The 14,460-nt window shown below is 42.1% G+C and overlaps 1 protein-coding gene across 4 annotated transcripts in view; it reads left to right on the top strand.

Annotated features, from left to right (window-relative positions):
* The first annotated feature begins 11,966 nt into the window (after positions 1-11,966).
* The window catches only part of GOLIM4 (golgi integral membrane protein 4), a 34,616-nt gene continuing 32,122 nt past the window's right edge, over positions 11,967-14,460 (top strand). For 2 of the 4 annotated variants that reach the window (XM_032986486.2, XM_032986485.2), the window contains exon 1: positions 11,967-12,718. In XM_032986486.2, the coding sequence (XP_032842377.2) occupies positions 12,532-12,718 (187 nt within the window). In that variant the 5' untranslated portion in view covers positions 11,967-12,531. The remainder of the gene's footprint in view (positions 12,719-14,460) is intronic. The other 2 variants (XM_032986487.2, XM_009967508.3) reach the window with 1 other exon arrangement.

Raw genomic sequence — 14,460 nt, 5'->3', positions numbered from 1 at the left:
TGAGTTCAAAGGAATTTAAATTGTGTCCCAACAAAGCACTATGGCATGGAAACAGGATAGAAAGCTTGGATGTGTGTTTTGGATCTGTTTTATAAATAGAAGGTTTGGAGCCCATGCAGTACTAAGAAGATTTCCAGTGACTTCAAGATCTATGGCCAGATCTGTTGGGTGAAGTTTCCTTTTATATAGGACTGCTATACATATGCTGAATTGCACAATTTCCTTTGCAAATTAAAAAATCCCAACTGTTATCATTATTCTGTGGCTTTGCAGTCTGGCACAATACCTGAGTAAGCACCAACCAATTGGAACACACTGCAGATTTTTACATGTTGGCATAGAGAAGTTGTGAGTAGTGGTACCAGCTTTGGCACCTTGAATAGTGTTTATTATTGCCAGAAGAAATCCTGTACTAACTAAAAATATCGGGCACATGCCACTTACGGGTTTGCCATCGCAGGATACTCTACATACACCTTTTAGAAGGCAAATGATGTCTACGTGCTTGCTTCTTTATTGCTTCTCATTTGAGTTCCATTTCTTGCATGTCTTCTGTTTTCTTCCCCTGCTAAGCCAGAAGCACCAACCTTTGAGCTGTCTACACCAAGGAAGAAGTTTACCCAACTAACTGCTTTAACCAGTTACCGTGAGAAAGAGGGTGTTGGCACTTTGGGAAAAGAGGAGATGTTAGGGTTAGGGTAACGCAATGGAAGAGACAAGCTCCTTTGACCCTCTGGCAGCAGAAGGAGAAGGAGAGGTACCTTTGGGGACAGCGAGAACTTAATAGGAGCTGCAGAGTGAGAAAACCTGTAATAGCCATAAAAGCAACTTGTCTGTTAGAACCAGGCAATGTTAATGTTCCAGGTTAGCTTTTGAAGCTACTTCTAGGTTTTCTCTGAGAATCTGAACTGCGAAGCCAGAGAAGGAGGGATGTTGAGGGCAGCCCTCAAATCCCTCTCAGCAACAAGGTGTCTGGGTGCCCAGTCGTGCTCTGGTTCCCCGACAGCACCCAGCACAACAACCCGGCAGATGCTGTAGCTTCTACACATGCACACCCGGAGCACTCTACTATCCCACGGAGCTTACGGGCCAGTATTTGCCAAGCAGGAATTTTGTGATAGTACTGGCTTGCCTGAGAAGGCAGTTAGTATGTCAAACATCAAGTTTAAACCAAATCCTGCTCTTCTGGAACAATCGTTTTGCCAAAAAGTGGCATTATGGAGTGTCATCCAGCCTCTGCGAACCTTGAAGTTTTCAGCTGTGTGTTGCAGGACACACAAATGAGCTAACGTGATATATTTGTATGGGTTTTGAAGTGAGCTGCACATTGCTAGCAGTATGAAGCTAGTTAAAGTCTGGGCTTTAGTTGTTGCCTTCAAATAAGGAAAAGAACCTGTTTTGAAGCAAAATATCCTAGATACCATAATTCCCACTCAAAAAATAGGAATTTATTTTCCATTTTAACATATACAATTTGTTTCAGACCAGGCCATGTGTCTTTGATATTTATAGAGAAATATTGGCATATTTGGATATAAGTGATGGGCCCAAAGAGGATGGGTAATCCTGACTGATCCTGAGGCTTCATGTCTTCAGAAAATCATATAAAACTTACTTATTGAAATCGTTTCAAAATTTGCACTGAAACACATGAACAGAGCCCTAAAAGACAGTGTACGCTGACCTGAGGGAAAAAAAGACAGATTCAGAAATTTCAGTAAGCCCACTTTGAAACCTAATATGTCTCTAAATACCACTGTGATAAATGCAGTAAAAATTTCAGGGTTTTAGGATGAAGAAATCAAAGTGGAGTATGAAACTTACAGCGTGATCTAGTCTGTGGTTACTATCATCTATTAACCAAATGTCATTTATGTGTCCCAAAACAGAGACCAACCCTCTTTCCTCAAAGTACCCCTGCAAAAGTGAAAAAGTGAGAGTCTGACTTCAAAAGCTCGTCAACACTGTAACAGTAGATCAAGTGTATTTTAATTAGAAAAAGATTCAGACTGAAGAATACAGGTCTGGCTCTGGACCTAAACTGCTCCAACATGCAGTCTGGCTGTCATATTTCAGCTGGGGCCTCTTACTTTTACTGTGGAAATAAAAATGAAAAAATTCTCCACTGTAACATTGGTAGGAGTCCAAATTGACAATAAAATTACTAGAGTTTCTTGGGATTTACTCTAACAGGAAGTTTTATCACTGCATATCAGCATTAGTCATGCATTAGGTTATAAGTCAAGTCAAAACGAAGTGATCACATATTAAAGTGTGAAGTCAAAAGAAAGTAAAAGTGAAATCTTGAGTATACCATATTCAATAATATCATGTTGACTTTAATAGAACCAGTATGTCACCCAGAAAACTGTCTGTAGGAATTCAAGTCTTCATTTTGTATACAAAATATGCATTACATAGTATGCTCCTCTTCTGAGAAGGGAAGAACTTAGGTAAATATATATGCATAATTGATTTGATTACGAATTTTAATCAAGCATTCTTAAGGGTAGGAGGTCAGGAATTATTTTACCTAACAGTAACAGATTTGGACATTTCTGCTCTCTGAAACTGGAGAAACACAGCAGCTTCCTAGTAGCAAGTTTGTTCTACATGTACTATATGAACTCAAAACCCATGTCGCTTTGTTGCAGCAGCCTTCTCCATTCTTTGAGGCACTGTACAGATAAAACAAGTTAATTTTAAGCAACCAGGAAGTTTACATGAGTCACTGCAGAAAGCTCACCATTATGAAATATTGTTTTACCAAAATTTGGCAAATTCACTCTCCTCATCGCTGGTATTTGAATGCTAAATTATTCAATAATCTCTTTTGTTTTCCAATTGTTTTGGTTATTTTACCCCTTGGAATAACACAGCTCTACTCCAGATGTACTTTAATCTTCCTTACTGTTTCTGCCAAATTTCTGTTTTCTGTTTTCCATTTGCTTAGTGCTCTCATTATGAGCAATATGTCTGTCTCACTTCCTCCCTATATGTTCAGGCTTTTTCTTGAAACATGCAATATGTAAGAATAAAAGCCAAAAGGAGAATGCAAGATCTTTATGGTTGCTATTTTTAAATACAGGAACTTCCGTGGGGCTGTTTGAAAAGGAGATTCCTTTTGAAGAGTAGATAATAAACAACATGCTAGAAATAACATTCATGTACAACTAGTCCCACAAAATTTCCTGTCTCAGCCCTCTAGCAGGTCAGTGTAAGTGGGACTCCAAAAAACACAAAATATCCAATGAGAAACAACAGAGTCAGGTTCCCAAGCGTACCTGATGCTGTGGGGTTTGGGGATATTTCCTGAAACACGTGGACTGTCACCAATGATCTGGGCTATGAGGTTGCTGGTATCTCTTCTCTCCCCCCCCCTCCTTCTCAAGAACTGGCCTGGCTTATGGTAAATACAACTTTGATTCCTCCAGGGACAAGGCTAACTGCCCCATGAATCAAAACCTCCTCTTTCCAGATCAAGGGGTGGGGAGGGAGATCCCCTCTGAGCCTGAAGACCGGAGAGGCAAAGGAGTCCCAGAGGCAGCGTAGAGATGGGGAGCTCAGTCCATTCCTATTTCTTCTTCCTAGGACTATGTGAATCACCACTTTTAAATCACGGGGCACCCTCTTGAGGGACAATCAGTTCCTCAGTCTGCTGGCAGTCACATATTGTAGTTCTGAACCCCCACCTGGGGACAAGGTTATCTTACGCTTAAAATAGAATGAATGGAAAACAACAAGAATATGTTTATAGTATACTAGGATAATCTGCTATGAAACAGTAAGAGAAATCTAGGAAAGACAAACACCATCTTTGGGTTTCTGCCATGATATAAATGTATTCCAGCTAGGAACTTCTGTAGCATTAAATGGTGCCACGGTACCAGGCAGCGTGCCGGGGTATGGTGATGACTGTACTCCAGCAATCCAATTCCACTTCAGAGAGTACAATCGGGTAAAACCACCGATGCTGCTTAATACCCTAATCCTGTTCACATTCCTGTTTTACTACCACTTTTCTGTTACTTTGGTCTAAACAAATAGCACCAAAAGAAGCTTATCTTTGAAAATCTTGTGGTTTATCTTTTGCCATGAAAAGTAATGGTAGCTTTTCCTGTGCTTCCAGTATTTATAATGTACTTTTCCATGTTATTAAATGCTAGTTGATACCACATTTCAGTCTTTCCCTCATGGCTTGCTCTCCTCTACCCAGGCACCTATTTGCATGAAACTTTCAGGAATGTAATATCTGAGATTGCTGCCCTCTGATAAGTCTGTTTGGATCAGACAATGAATTGCAAGGTTTTAAAGAGAACAGCACAGAAATAAAACACCCTTGGCTGGTTGCAGCATCATTTCCTAAGGAAACTAAATTTAAAAAAAAAAAAAAAAATCGAACAAAGAAGTCATGCAATGAGCTGGACTTCATGCCTCTCAGAGGCTGTTCATCATCACAGCCAGAACACTAGAATGTCTGATAAGATAGATGAGTAGTTTTTACTCTCAAGGCTCATTATTTATTATGTGGTGGCTCCATACAGAGGTTCTTAATACCAGCCATAGCACTTCTTTATTCACAGTGTAAATGTGCTGTGTAAATGCTTGTAAAACTTTATGAGCTCCATTGCCTCAAAGCACTTACAATTCAGGTATGATTCATAAATCATGCATGTGCACACTGTCTTGTGTCTCTCCCTAACCTTTCAGGGCAATACTCCAGGTAGTTTGTGTCACATCACAGGAAAAGAGCTCCTCTACACTGACTGAACAGTGTTGTTTTTTGTTTTTTGTTTTTTTTTTTTTTTTGTTAGCTAACTCTAAAATACACGAGTCCCCTTGTAACAGAGCTGTATCAGAGATTTAATTAACTACTTTTTCACCCACACATGGTCCAACAGCTGTTGCCTTCATCCCACACACTCCCTGCCTTGCTTATCAATGCTGCTGAGCACCCACACCCTCATCAATGATTTCTTCATTTCACAGCCTGACCTCTATGAGATTTCCTTAGGGTGCAAAGCAGCAGCCTCGTTTTACTCAATCTTCTGCAGAGCTCCCACTAGGTGGCACCGACTATCTGACATTCTTCTCTCCACCCTGCATACGAATTTCCCTTGCTTTGCTCCAGGTCTTCTCTCCCTTTTTGCAGCATTTCCAAACACTGAGGTCATCGGTTTTAATAACTGCAAAAACAAACAGCTCCTGGGATCTTTTTTCCTGTCCTTACAGTGCTGCACGGATCCAAGCCAAAAGACAAGCTATGCTTTTTCACAGACAAAACGATCAATTTCCAATGTCATTTGTACAACTAGTTCAAGAACCTTACTGGTATAACGATTAATTACTTCTTTCAGGAGCATCTTTATACAAGTCCTGAGTGGTTCTTTAATTTGTCATCCTCACTTACATGTGCACACATAATAAACCTCCGCAAGAATACCCATTACCCCAGACAGACTGCCGTGCTGGACAAACAGGGAAAACTGTGAGGAAAACTGATGTGGCTGCGACAGAAAGCTGCCAGCAGGCATTTATCTCCTGGTAAGAGAGGAGGGGGAGAAAGTCCTACACAAAACCCTTTGAAGGGAACTCAAACAGAAACTAAATCAGGCAAAATGTGGCTCAGTGAGTTTTTCATAGCAAACAAAAAAATAATAATTCTCTCAACAGGGAGCAGTCAAGAGTAATTTTTCACCAATAAGACTGAAGTAATTTTGGATATCTCAGACATAAAATACTCACAGTGCACAAAGATGAACCATTTAAAACACAGTAAAGAGCTGAGCTGTACTTGTATCACTGAAACAGAGAAAAGGTTTGGAAACCTGAGGGCTGGGGTGATCACATCTGTTAAGGTGCCCAGTCATGTGCACTGGGCCATCTGAACACCGGGACCATGTTAATCCTACAGCAGCTCACATGGTAAAGAAGAATTCCATTAAAATTCAAGGCATTTGAGATACCAGCAAGACAAATAATTCCACAAAAAGTAAACACTAACCAAAAAACCCACCAAAAAAAAGCCCACACAATGAGGTCCTGAAGACTACAGGGCGGGGGGGGAAATGGGGAAATTGCAGAATTTTCTGAAACACAACAAATTAATAGGGTTTTCACTTAAATGAAGGACTTATTTTCTTTATCAAGAGTCCAATGAGTTCCTAGATAGCCTTTTAGAAATTAAAGCCTAGACACTGCAAACAAGTATGTATGTGTTTAAGCGCAACCACTCCTACCAAGTTCAATGGTGACACTTGAAACACAAAATGTTACAAATTTTTCAGGAGAAGAGCTTAAGATTTTTCTGACAGGTCTTTCTCAAATTCAGCCATTTTATCCACTCCTCTATACTCTTTTATGTTCCCAAATAAATCTGTAAAATTCCTGCACTGGAACTAATTTTATTTTGTAATGTAACAGTAAAGCACTTCCAAGACTAACAATCAGGAGAGATAGTCATGCTTTGCAAGAGAAGCCTGCACACATTTTCCTGGTGTATAAGAACAGCACAAAGGCTAGAATGAAATAACTAAAATTAAAATAAAACTACAATCCAAGGATAACCCTGTAACTGACTGGAACAAGAGTTTCTATTTCTGAGTCTGGCAGGCTGTGATAATATCAGTAACGGAGATGGCAGTCCCATGAAGATGAAAATGAATGTGAATATGGCTGTTAAAGTCCTGAGTTCATTTTAATCTCATTTGAAGTTCTTTATCTACATTTCGTCAGATTTTATACATAAATTCCCAAGTGCTTGTTTTCTCTCTTCAAATTAACTTCACAAAGTAAACAGTTCTTTCCAAACTCTGCTTAAAAGTCTCCATTTTAGATCCTTAAAAAGTCACAAAGATATCACAGATATCTTGAAATCAATGAAATTTATATTAGTTCATCAGTCACTACCTTATCTTACAGTGCAATGATAATGGAAACAGTTATGAAGATGAGATTTCTCTGTCCTGGAAGGCCAGACAGTTTTACAGCTGTAGGATATCAGGCCCTGGCTTTTATTCAGGTGCTGGAAACCCAAAAGACTGTGAAAAAAACAGACAAGTCCAACAAGACCGGAAAAAGCAGGAGATGGAACAATTCAAAATTCACTGACCTATTTAGTCCTCCGTCTGCCATGGCCCCCAGTCTGGACAGCCCAACGGGAAATGCACCAGGAAAATGTAATCACTGGGGATTATTCTATCTATCAGAAAAAACAATGTCTGTAGTCAGCACTCCCAAGTTCAACATTTTCCTCTAACTCATAAAATACGGAATGCAACTGCTATCTTTTGAAACAATAAAATGGGGAAGCCCACTTCCCTTACAGAATTTTTCAGCTAGGACACAGGATTTCTCAACACTCTACCATGCGAAAAAACCACCAGGCTCCTGTGTCCAAACTGTTTTTATATTTGCATGATCCTTCCCCAGGGGTCCAATTTTTCTCCTGTTCTCACCTCACTGCAGGCACAGCCCCATGTCTTTTATGTGTAGCCACTCATCTATAAAACACACCCACCTGCGTGAGGCAGACTGAGCCTTACTGTTGTTTGCATTTCACTTAGTGGTTCAGATTCAGCTGTGGTGTAAACAAAACACACAGATCCCTGTCTTGGAGCACTTCTGTCCTATGCAAACAACATGCTGTTAGGTAAGTGCCTAAAGGCTCAAGTAACCAGCCCCTGAATCATAAGAGTATTCATATTATCATTAGTACTCACTCAAACATTTCTTTTTTTTTTTTTTTTTTAGTAAAACGCCAGCCCTCAGGAACACGGGGGTTTCCAGTTGCAAGTTTCATATAAGGTGGATCATCTGATCATTGTTTAAAGTCAAGTCATGATTTAACATGGTGTTTAAATGATTTGGGATCCCAACATTTGTTTTAAGTGTTTACTGTCGGGTTTTATGGTAGCTGCCATGTTAAGAACAATGGAGCATGTAATAGTATGAGGAGGTTTTTTTATGGGGATTGCAGCAAAAGGCTGATCAAATTCCAGTGTTTCTTAGAAGTTGCTCTACCTTGACAGGCAACTAATAGCTCCAGCACAGGATACACTGGAGCACTGCCCCTTGAAGTTCATCTGTGGTGACTGTATGGCGATGTTGTAATATATGGCAGTTCCAAGTGCATCCTCTGTGTGTCACACATACAGTGAATTTGTCGATCTGTGGCATATATAACTCCATTACTTCCTAGTTCTATTAAGACAACTGTATATTTAATGCATCTGCTTACCTGCATTAATTATTTACAAAGGACAATGTTTTGGAGCCAGTAAAATGACAAGACTATTTAAGTCTGGAAGCACCAGAAGCAAGATATTCAAAGTCAGCGTGTCGCCTCCTTACTCATCTTCACTAGTAAACGCATTTTCTCACCTCAGTATGGAATGCTTTTAATTATTTAATTTAAATTTATTTATTTAAGTTGAAATTATTCTATATACCTATGCAGAATTTTCTTACCAGTGTCTCATCCCCATTCCTACCATGAATGCTGAGTGATTTAGAAAAATGTCTCTTTATATGTATCTATGAGGTAGAAATCAATCATCGCGTACCGTTCTACAGCCAGAACTGAGGCACCAGAAAATAAATGTTAAAGCTGTGTTAAGTATCCAGCTTGGGATACCTTATGTTTGATTTTTTTTTTTTTTTTTTTCCAGAATATTAAGTAGCATAGTACTTTCTATATTGAAACACAGCCCTCCTTGTCCTCACCTCAAATTAGGACATCCGCAAACAGAGTTCAGCTGATTACTTAAGCTGGACACTCAGACACAAGCAGCTGATAGGTCAGCTGTAAAAAGCTTGACTTCCCCTAATGTCACAAACTATGACCTCAGGCAAGGATAGATTCAATTTTCCCAGGAACGTTCACTTCTTCAAGTCCAGCCTTTTTATTCCTTCAGTTCCTGACCACTAGTAAATGACACCGAGTGTTAAAACAATCTTTGTACGCGTTAGTAACCTTCAGTCACTGGACAAAAAGGTCATTCTTGCCTAAACATCTGCAGTTGGAATGGACTTTGTAGATGGAGAGGTAATAACATATGCCTTGCCAGTACATTCCTTAACTTCTGGCAACCAAATGAATGGGCTGTGACTTGGATGGCACAACTTTCTCTGGTACATTTCCATCATTTTGGATCCCTGATCCATTGATCAGTGGGATTTAAAAAAAAAAAAAAAAGAAAAAAGAAAAAAGAAGGACCTGCTACTTGATCTACTTAACTGCTGTGTTCATTGGATCATTCTGGAAAAACTCAAAGCTGTTCAGTGATCATTTTTATTGGAAACTGGTATCCCTAGCTACAAAATAATCACAGAATCAAGCTTAGCAAAACTGACAGTGAAAAAATGAAAGAAAATACAAGAGAATTTCACGAAGAGGAGGAAAGCAAACAAAGGAAACAAAAAAACATGTGGTTCTGGAACATCCAAATTTACTGAGAACTGGCTTCCCACATCTTGTGGCTGACAGTGAGAACCTGTATCCCAGAGAAATGGGGTATTTCTAACATCTCTCCCCTGAACAGGTTCTCTGTTATCAACGGAGTGAACACGTCTGAGCCTTTCCTTCTCTTAGGGAACTTACGGAGTTATACTTTATATATTGCTCCTCTAATTTCTCAAAACTTATAGGAACTTCGTTTTGCTCAACATTTCTACAACCCAGTTAAAATTGTCTGAAATTGGCCAATGTATTGGCCAACTGCTTGTACTTACAAGGCACAAACTGACAGTTTGATTGCACAAGCTTCATTTGCTTAGGAAATTAAGCTAAAGATGATAAATAGGTGTGTATTAATGCCTGCCCATGAATTCCCTGTTGCAGCCTCTGAGCATGTTTCCCATGGTACAACATGGCTCAGAAAGCACTTATCCCCTATCTTTTCTATCAGTAACTTACTCAGCGATTAGTCAAAGTAACATTCCTCTCCTTGCAGCTAATGTAATGCTTTTAATATATTAAAGCCTCTTTTAGATCCAAACCATTCTATTTTGGGACTTCCAATTCAAATTTGCCTAATAGCTTCACATAGTAGTTCCTTGCTCCCAATAAATTCCTCATTTTAACTCTAATTGGTTTGCTCATAAAGAATCACAATTTACATGAGCTGAAGAGGAGATGTATCGCTAGTTATTACTGAATATAAGTAATATTTGATTAAGCAAAAGGAGTTACTAATTTGCTTTTTCCTCAACATTTGTTAATGATATTGCCGATTTCTACAAGCATATAAAGTATATTTACAATATAAAAAATTAAATGTATTTGGAATAGGTATTAAATAATGATGTCAGTTCAGTGTCCTCTTAAATTTATGATTCATCATAAGCATAATGATAGTGACTACCATATTCAGATGAAGTTGCTGGTTAGCCAATTGTTCTTCAGTGCAAAGGGATCAAAACTAAGGGTGCAAACTGGTTTTATGAAAGGTAATGTAAGCAAGAAGTGGAAACACACGAAATTTAATAATATGAATCACTGCAATACTGAAATATAAATAATCTACAGTGATTTCAAAGTCTCAGTCTAGAAACAAAGAATTGTCTCATTCTACTTAACTGAGCTCAGCCTGGGGAGCCTGGTAATGCAAAAATGCACAGGACATCTCTGAAGGAGCCTGGGAAAGGAAGGGAAGCTGGAGTTCGGGTGATACTAAGAAACCTGCTGGGACTATTTTGTGAAAGAAATGGATACTATAAACCTACATGAAGATAAATCTGTTTGAAACACTTATGGATTTGAACAAAAGTTTTGAAATGTTACTTCAGGAACTTCAGGAAACTTCTTAAAGGCAAGGGAAAAGAATATGATTTTTTTTTTTTTTAATATCACTATTTCAAAGCAATTACAATTTCCTCCTGAGTGTCTAAGTCATAATTTTGAACACTCCAGTCCTCAAATAGAGAGCAAGACATTCCCTTAAATTAAAAGACAACAAATATAAAACGGTTGGACAGAAGTCATACCAGCTTGTGGTAGACTGCTATTAATTACTGGTATATGCAGAATATTTGAGTAACAAATTTTTAAGCCTCTTTGGTGTAGTTCTTTTAAGGCCAGAATAATGTCTGTGAAAAACACAGATTGATAAGTTAGATATATTTAGAAAAAAATCACTTTGGAGTATGTCTTTGGTTTGTTTGTTGTGTTTTTTTTTTTTTTTTTTTGCCTATTATTACTTCTAGTTCAGCTTGAGTCATGGCTGGTTTTCCTTCCTGGAGAAAGGGAACGCTAATTAGGCCAATTATGCAACCGTGCTGATTAGGGATGAAGGCCGTTAAGACCTGTCTCACCTTTTTTGGGCAGGGTGGTGGCATTTGGGAGCACTGCCTTAGCACAGACAATACCCTGCGCCTCAATTAAGGTTGACCAGCGGCCTGAACACGGCCCGTGGAGAAGGAAAAGGCAACAAAGGCCGTGACGCGCGGAACTTCTCAGGTGCAGCCGGCACCCCGAAACCAAGTACGGTCAAAGACCTATGGAAAAAAAATAAATAAATGAATAAATAATTCAGTCTGATGAAGAGTGTGAATAAATAAGGGGCTTGGTTATAAACGCGGTGTCTGTGGGGCTCTGCCTCCTCAGCACCAGAGCCCTCAGCCCCGGGCGTACCGCAGGGCCCCGGTGTGTCATTCCCGGCGGTGCCACTCGCCCCGTCCCCCCCCGTGTCACACGTCCCCACCCGGGGGGCGCTGGGGGGGTCCCTTCACAGGGTATGGGGGAGTGGGGTCCCCTCACAGTGAGGGGGGGGGGGGGGGGGGGGGAGAGCGTCGGGCGGGTCCCCCGACCCCGAAGCTGCTGGGCCGGGCGTGAGGGGAGAAGGGCGGGCGGAGGGAAGCGAAGCGCCCGGCGGGGCGGATGGACGCGGCGGGCACCCAATGCGCTCAGGCGCTGCCGCCCCGGAGGGAGGGGAGAGACCCGCGGTTGGGCCCAATGAGGCCGCGCCCGGAGCGGGACTTCCTTCGGGGATCCCGCGGCGGGCAGCCGCGGCGGAGCGGAGGTGACACGTAAGTGCGAGGGCCGGGGAAGTTTGCTCTTTGTTTCCTTCCCCTCAGGCGGCGGCCGGGCGGGGCCGAGCTGCAGGTGCCGCCTCAGGTGGAGCGGAGCAGCCGCCCCCTCAGGCCGCGGTCGCTGCCCGCCCCTGTCCCGCGGGGCGGGGGGGGGGCCGGACCCGGGGCGGTTGTGCCGGGGGCCGCCGCCGGGAGGGCCGGGCAGCACCGGGCAGCCTCCTGGCCGCAGCATGCGGCTGGGCCGCCCGCCCCGCGCCCCGCAGAGTCCCGCCAGCTCCGCTCCGACGCGCAGGGCCCGCAGGCTGAGGGAAACCTCCCGGGGCGTCGCGGTGGCCAGGGGCTGAGGAGCTCCGACCTTCCCTCCTCCGCCTCCTCCTCCTCTTCCTCCTCCTCCCGGCGCGGTCCCGGGGCCTCCGATGTCACCGCCTCGTCGTCCGCCGCCTCCAGCTGCCCGCTGCTAAGCCGTGAGGGGCGGGGGCCCTCGGGGACCCCGCCGGGGACATGGGCAACGGGATGTGTTCCCGAAAACAGAAGCGGATTTTCCAGACCCTCCTGCTCTTGACTGTGGTGTTCGGCTTCCTCTACGGGGCGATGCTCTACTACGAGCTGCAGGGCCAGCTGAGGAAGGCTGAGGCCACGGCGCTCAAGTACCAGCAGCATCAAGAGTCGCTCTCAGCTCAGTTACAAGGTACTTACCTCGGCAGGAAGCTCTGCCACCCTTCCCTAAGGCTTGCAGAATGCCCACCTCCTTCTCCTCTGGGTGCCAGCTGCCTGACCTCTCGCAAAGTTTTGCTCCTTATGCGCTTCTATCTAACCCTTCCTTCCCTCCAGCCTGTGGGGTTTGGTATCTATCCGTGGGTAAAGGATCCTACCCCCGCTGAAGTCAGTGTTTGTTTTTGCCACGGACTCCTAGAAAGCTGTCATCCCCCCGCCTCGCACCCACACGCTTCGTAGAGCGACTCTTATTCCCCAAAGGACTGCACGTCCCTTTGCAATTCCTGGTATAAATGGAAAAGGCAGTCATACTGCCTGCCGCTCAAATAACAGGACAGACCGCATCCAGTTCTGGGAGTTTTGCGTGCTTCTGTGTTGTCTTAGCAGTATTAATTTTATGCTGCTGAAAGAACATTCAGCTGCAAAAATGCAAGGCTGCAGTTCCTGGGCAGCATAAACCTTAAATAGCTCCAGAGGAGAGGAGTATTCTGATAAAGCAGTTTTTGAAAGGGTAATTTGAAAGTAAAGTTCAAATAAGTTATTTGGATAAGACTGTTGTATTACTTTTGGAATAACTTTGAATTTCTTGGCTGAAAGCTGCCACATAAATACAGATCCTTGTGTATCTTGGTTTAAGGATGCACCAAATGTGGGCACCCTGTACTTGAGGATGAAAAGATGCCGATGTCCGACATCTGCATTGTCCAGAAATCAGATACAGAGCAGCAGATATACACATGAAGCATCAGTTCTCTAGGAAGTGCAAGACCTCAGCACCTCTCTAAATCTCAAGTGCAAGGTTATCAGGTCAGCATATACAAAGTCCAGAGCCAACTTTCAAAACTCTTTCGAGTTTTATTTCTCAAAACTGTATAAAACAAGAATGAGAGTGGTCTGCTTTAGCAGCTGTAACAGTACTTAAGGGTGATCTTCATACTTTGCACTGTGCCTAGAAGAGTGCATTTTTTATGCAGAGTGCAGAATTGGGCTTATGCTGTTAGATTCTCACAGTGCTTTGTTACCTGAATATGTTTAGCTATGATCTGAGACCGTCATTACTTAGTATTTCAGTTTCAGGCCATTTCCAGGTAATGCCATGGAAAAAATTGACAGAAACCTTCATTTTAGTCATGAAAAAGGTGTAAATGTTTGGCTGGGAGATGGGTTTGTGGCAGATGGCTAAAGGGCTACTTTTGCTAGTCTGTATATTTGCCAACAGTATTTGAAGAGGACACAGGAACATCTTGTTCTCAAGCTAAAATTCAATGTCAGCTTTTTCTGTTGCTCTGGCTATACCAAAGAGGAGCGTGCAACAGACTTTATCCTAACACAGAGGAGAGATTCTCTTGATCAGATATATTGGATCTGGATTGTTAGTTTAAACTTTCAATGTTTGAAATGTTATTTTGCATAGCCACCATCTATCCAAGCAAGTTCATGGAAGTAGCAGGCAACTAGCAGTTGATAAATGCAGTGACAATGCTGCATTTTAGGTAAGCATTCTCTTGCTTGTTTTGGTATATCCGTGAGAAATGTAAAATAGGGACCAGAATCTGAAAACAAAAATACATTTGATTATCAGTGCAATAAATTCACATAGTTCTGGGACCCATGTATCAAGCCTATTAAGCAGGAGATCTTACCTATGCCTAGTATGGTAGCAGTAAGCCTTGTTTAAAAGAAAATAATTACTAGCAATTAAGTCACACAATACAA

Source organism: Tyto alba, unplaced genomic scaffold (genome assembly GCF_018691265.1).
Source record: "Tyto alba isolate M040663 unplaced genomic scaffold, T.alba_DEE_v4.0 Super-Scaffold_10, whole genome shotgun sequence".
Lineage (NCBI taxonomy): Eukaryota > Metazoa > Chordata > Aves > Strigiformes > Tytonidae > Tyto > Tyto alba.
The sequence above is the reverse complement of the archived record's forward strand: the minus strand, read 5'-3'. Positions and strand labels throughout refer to the sequence as shown.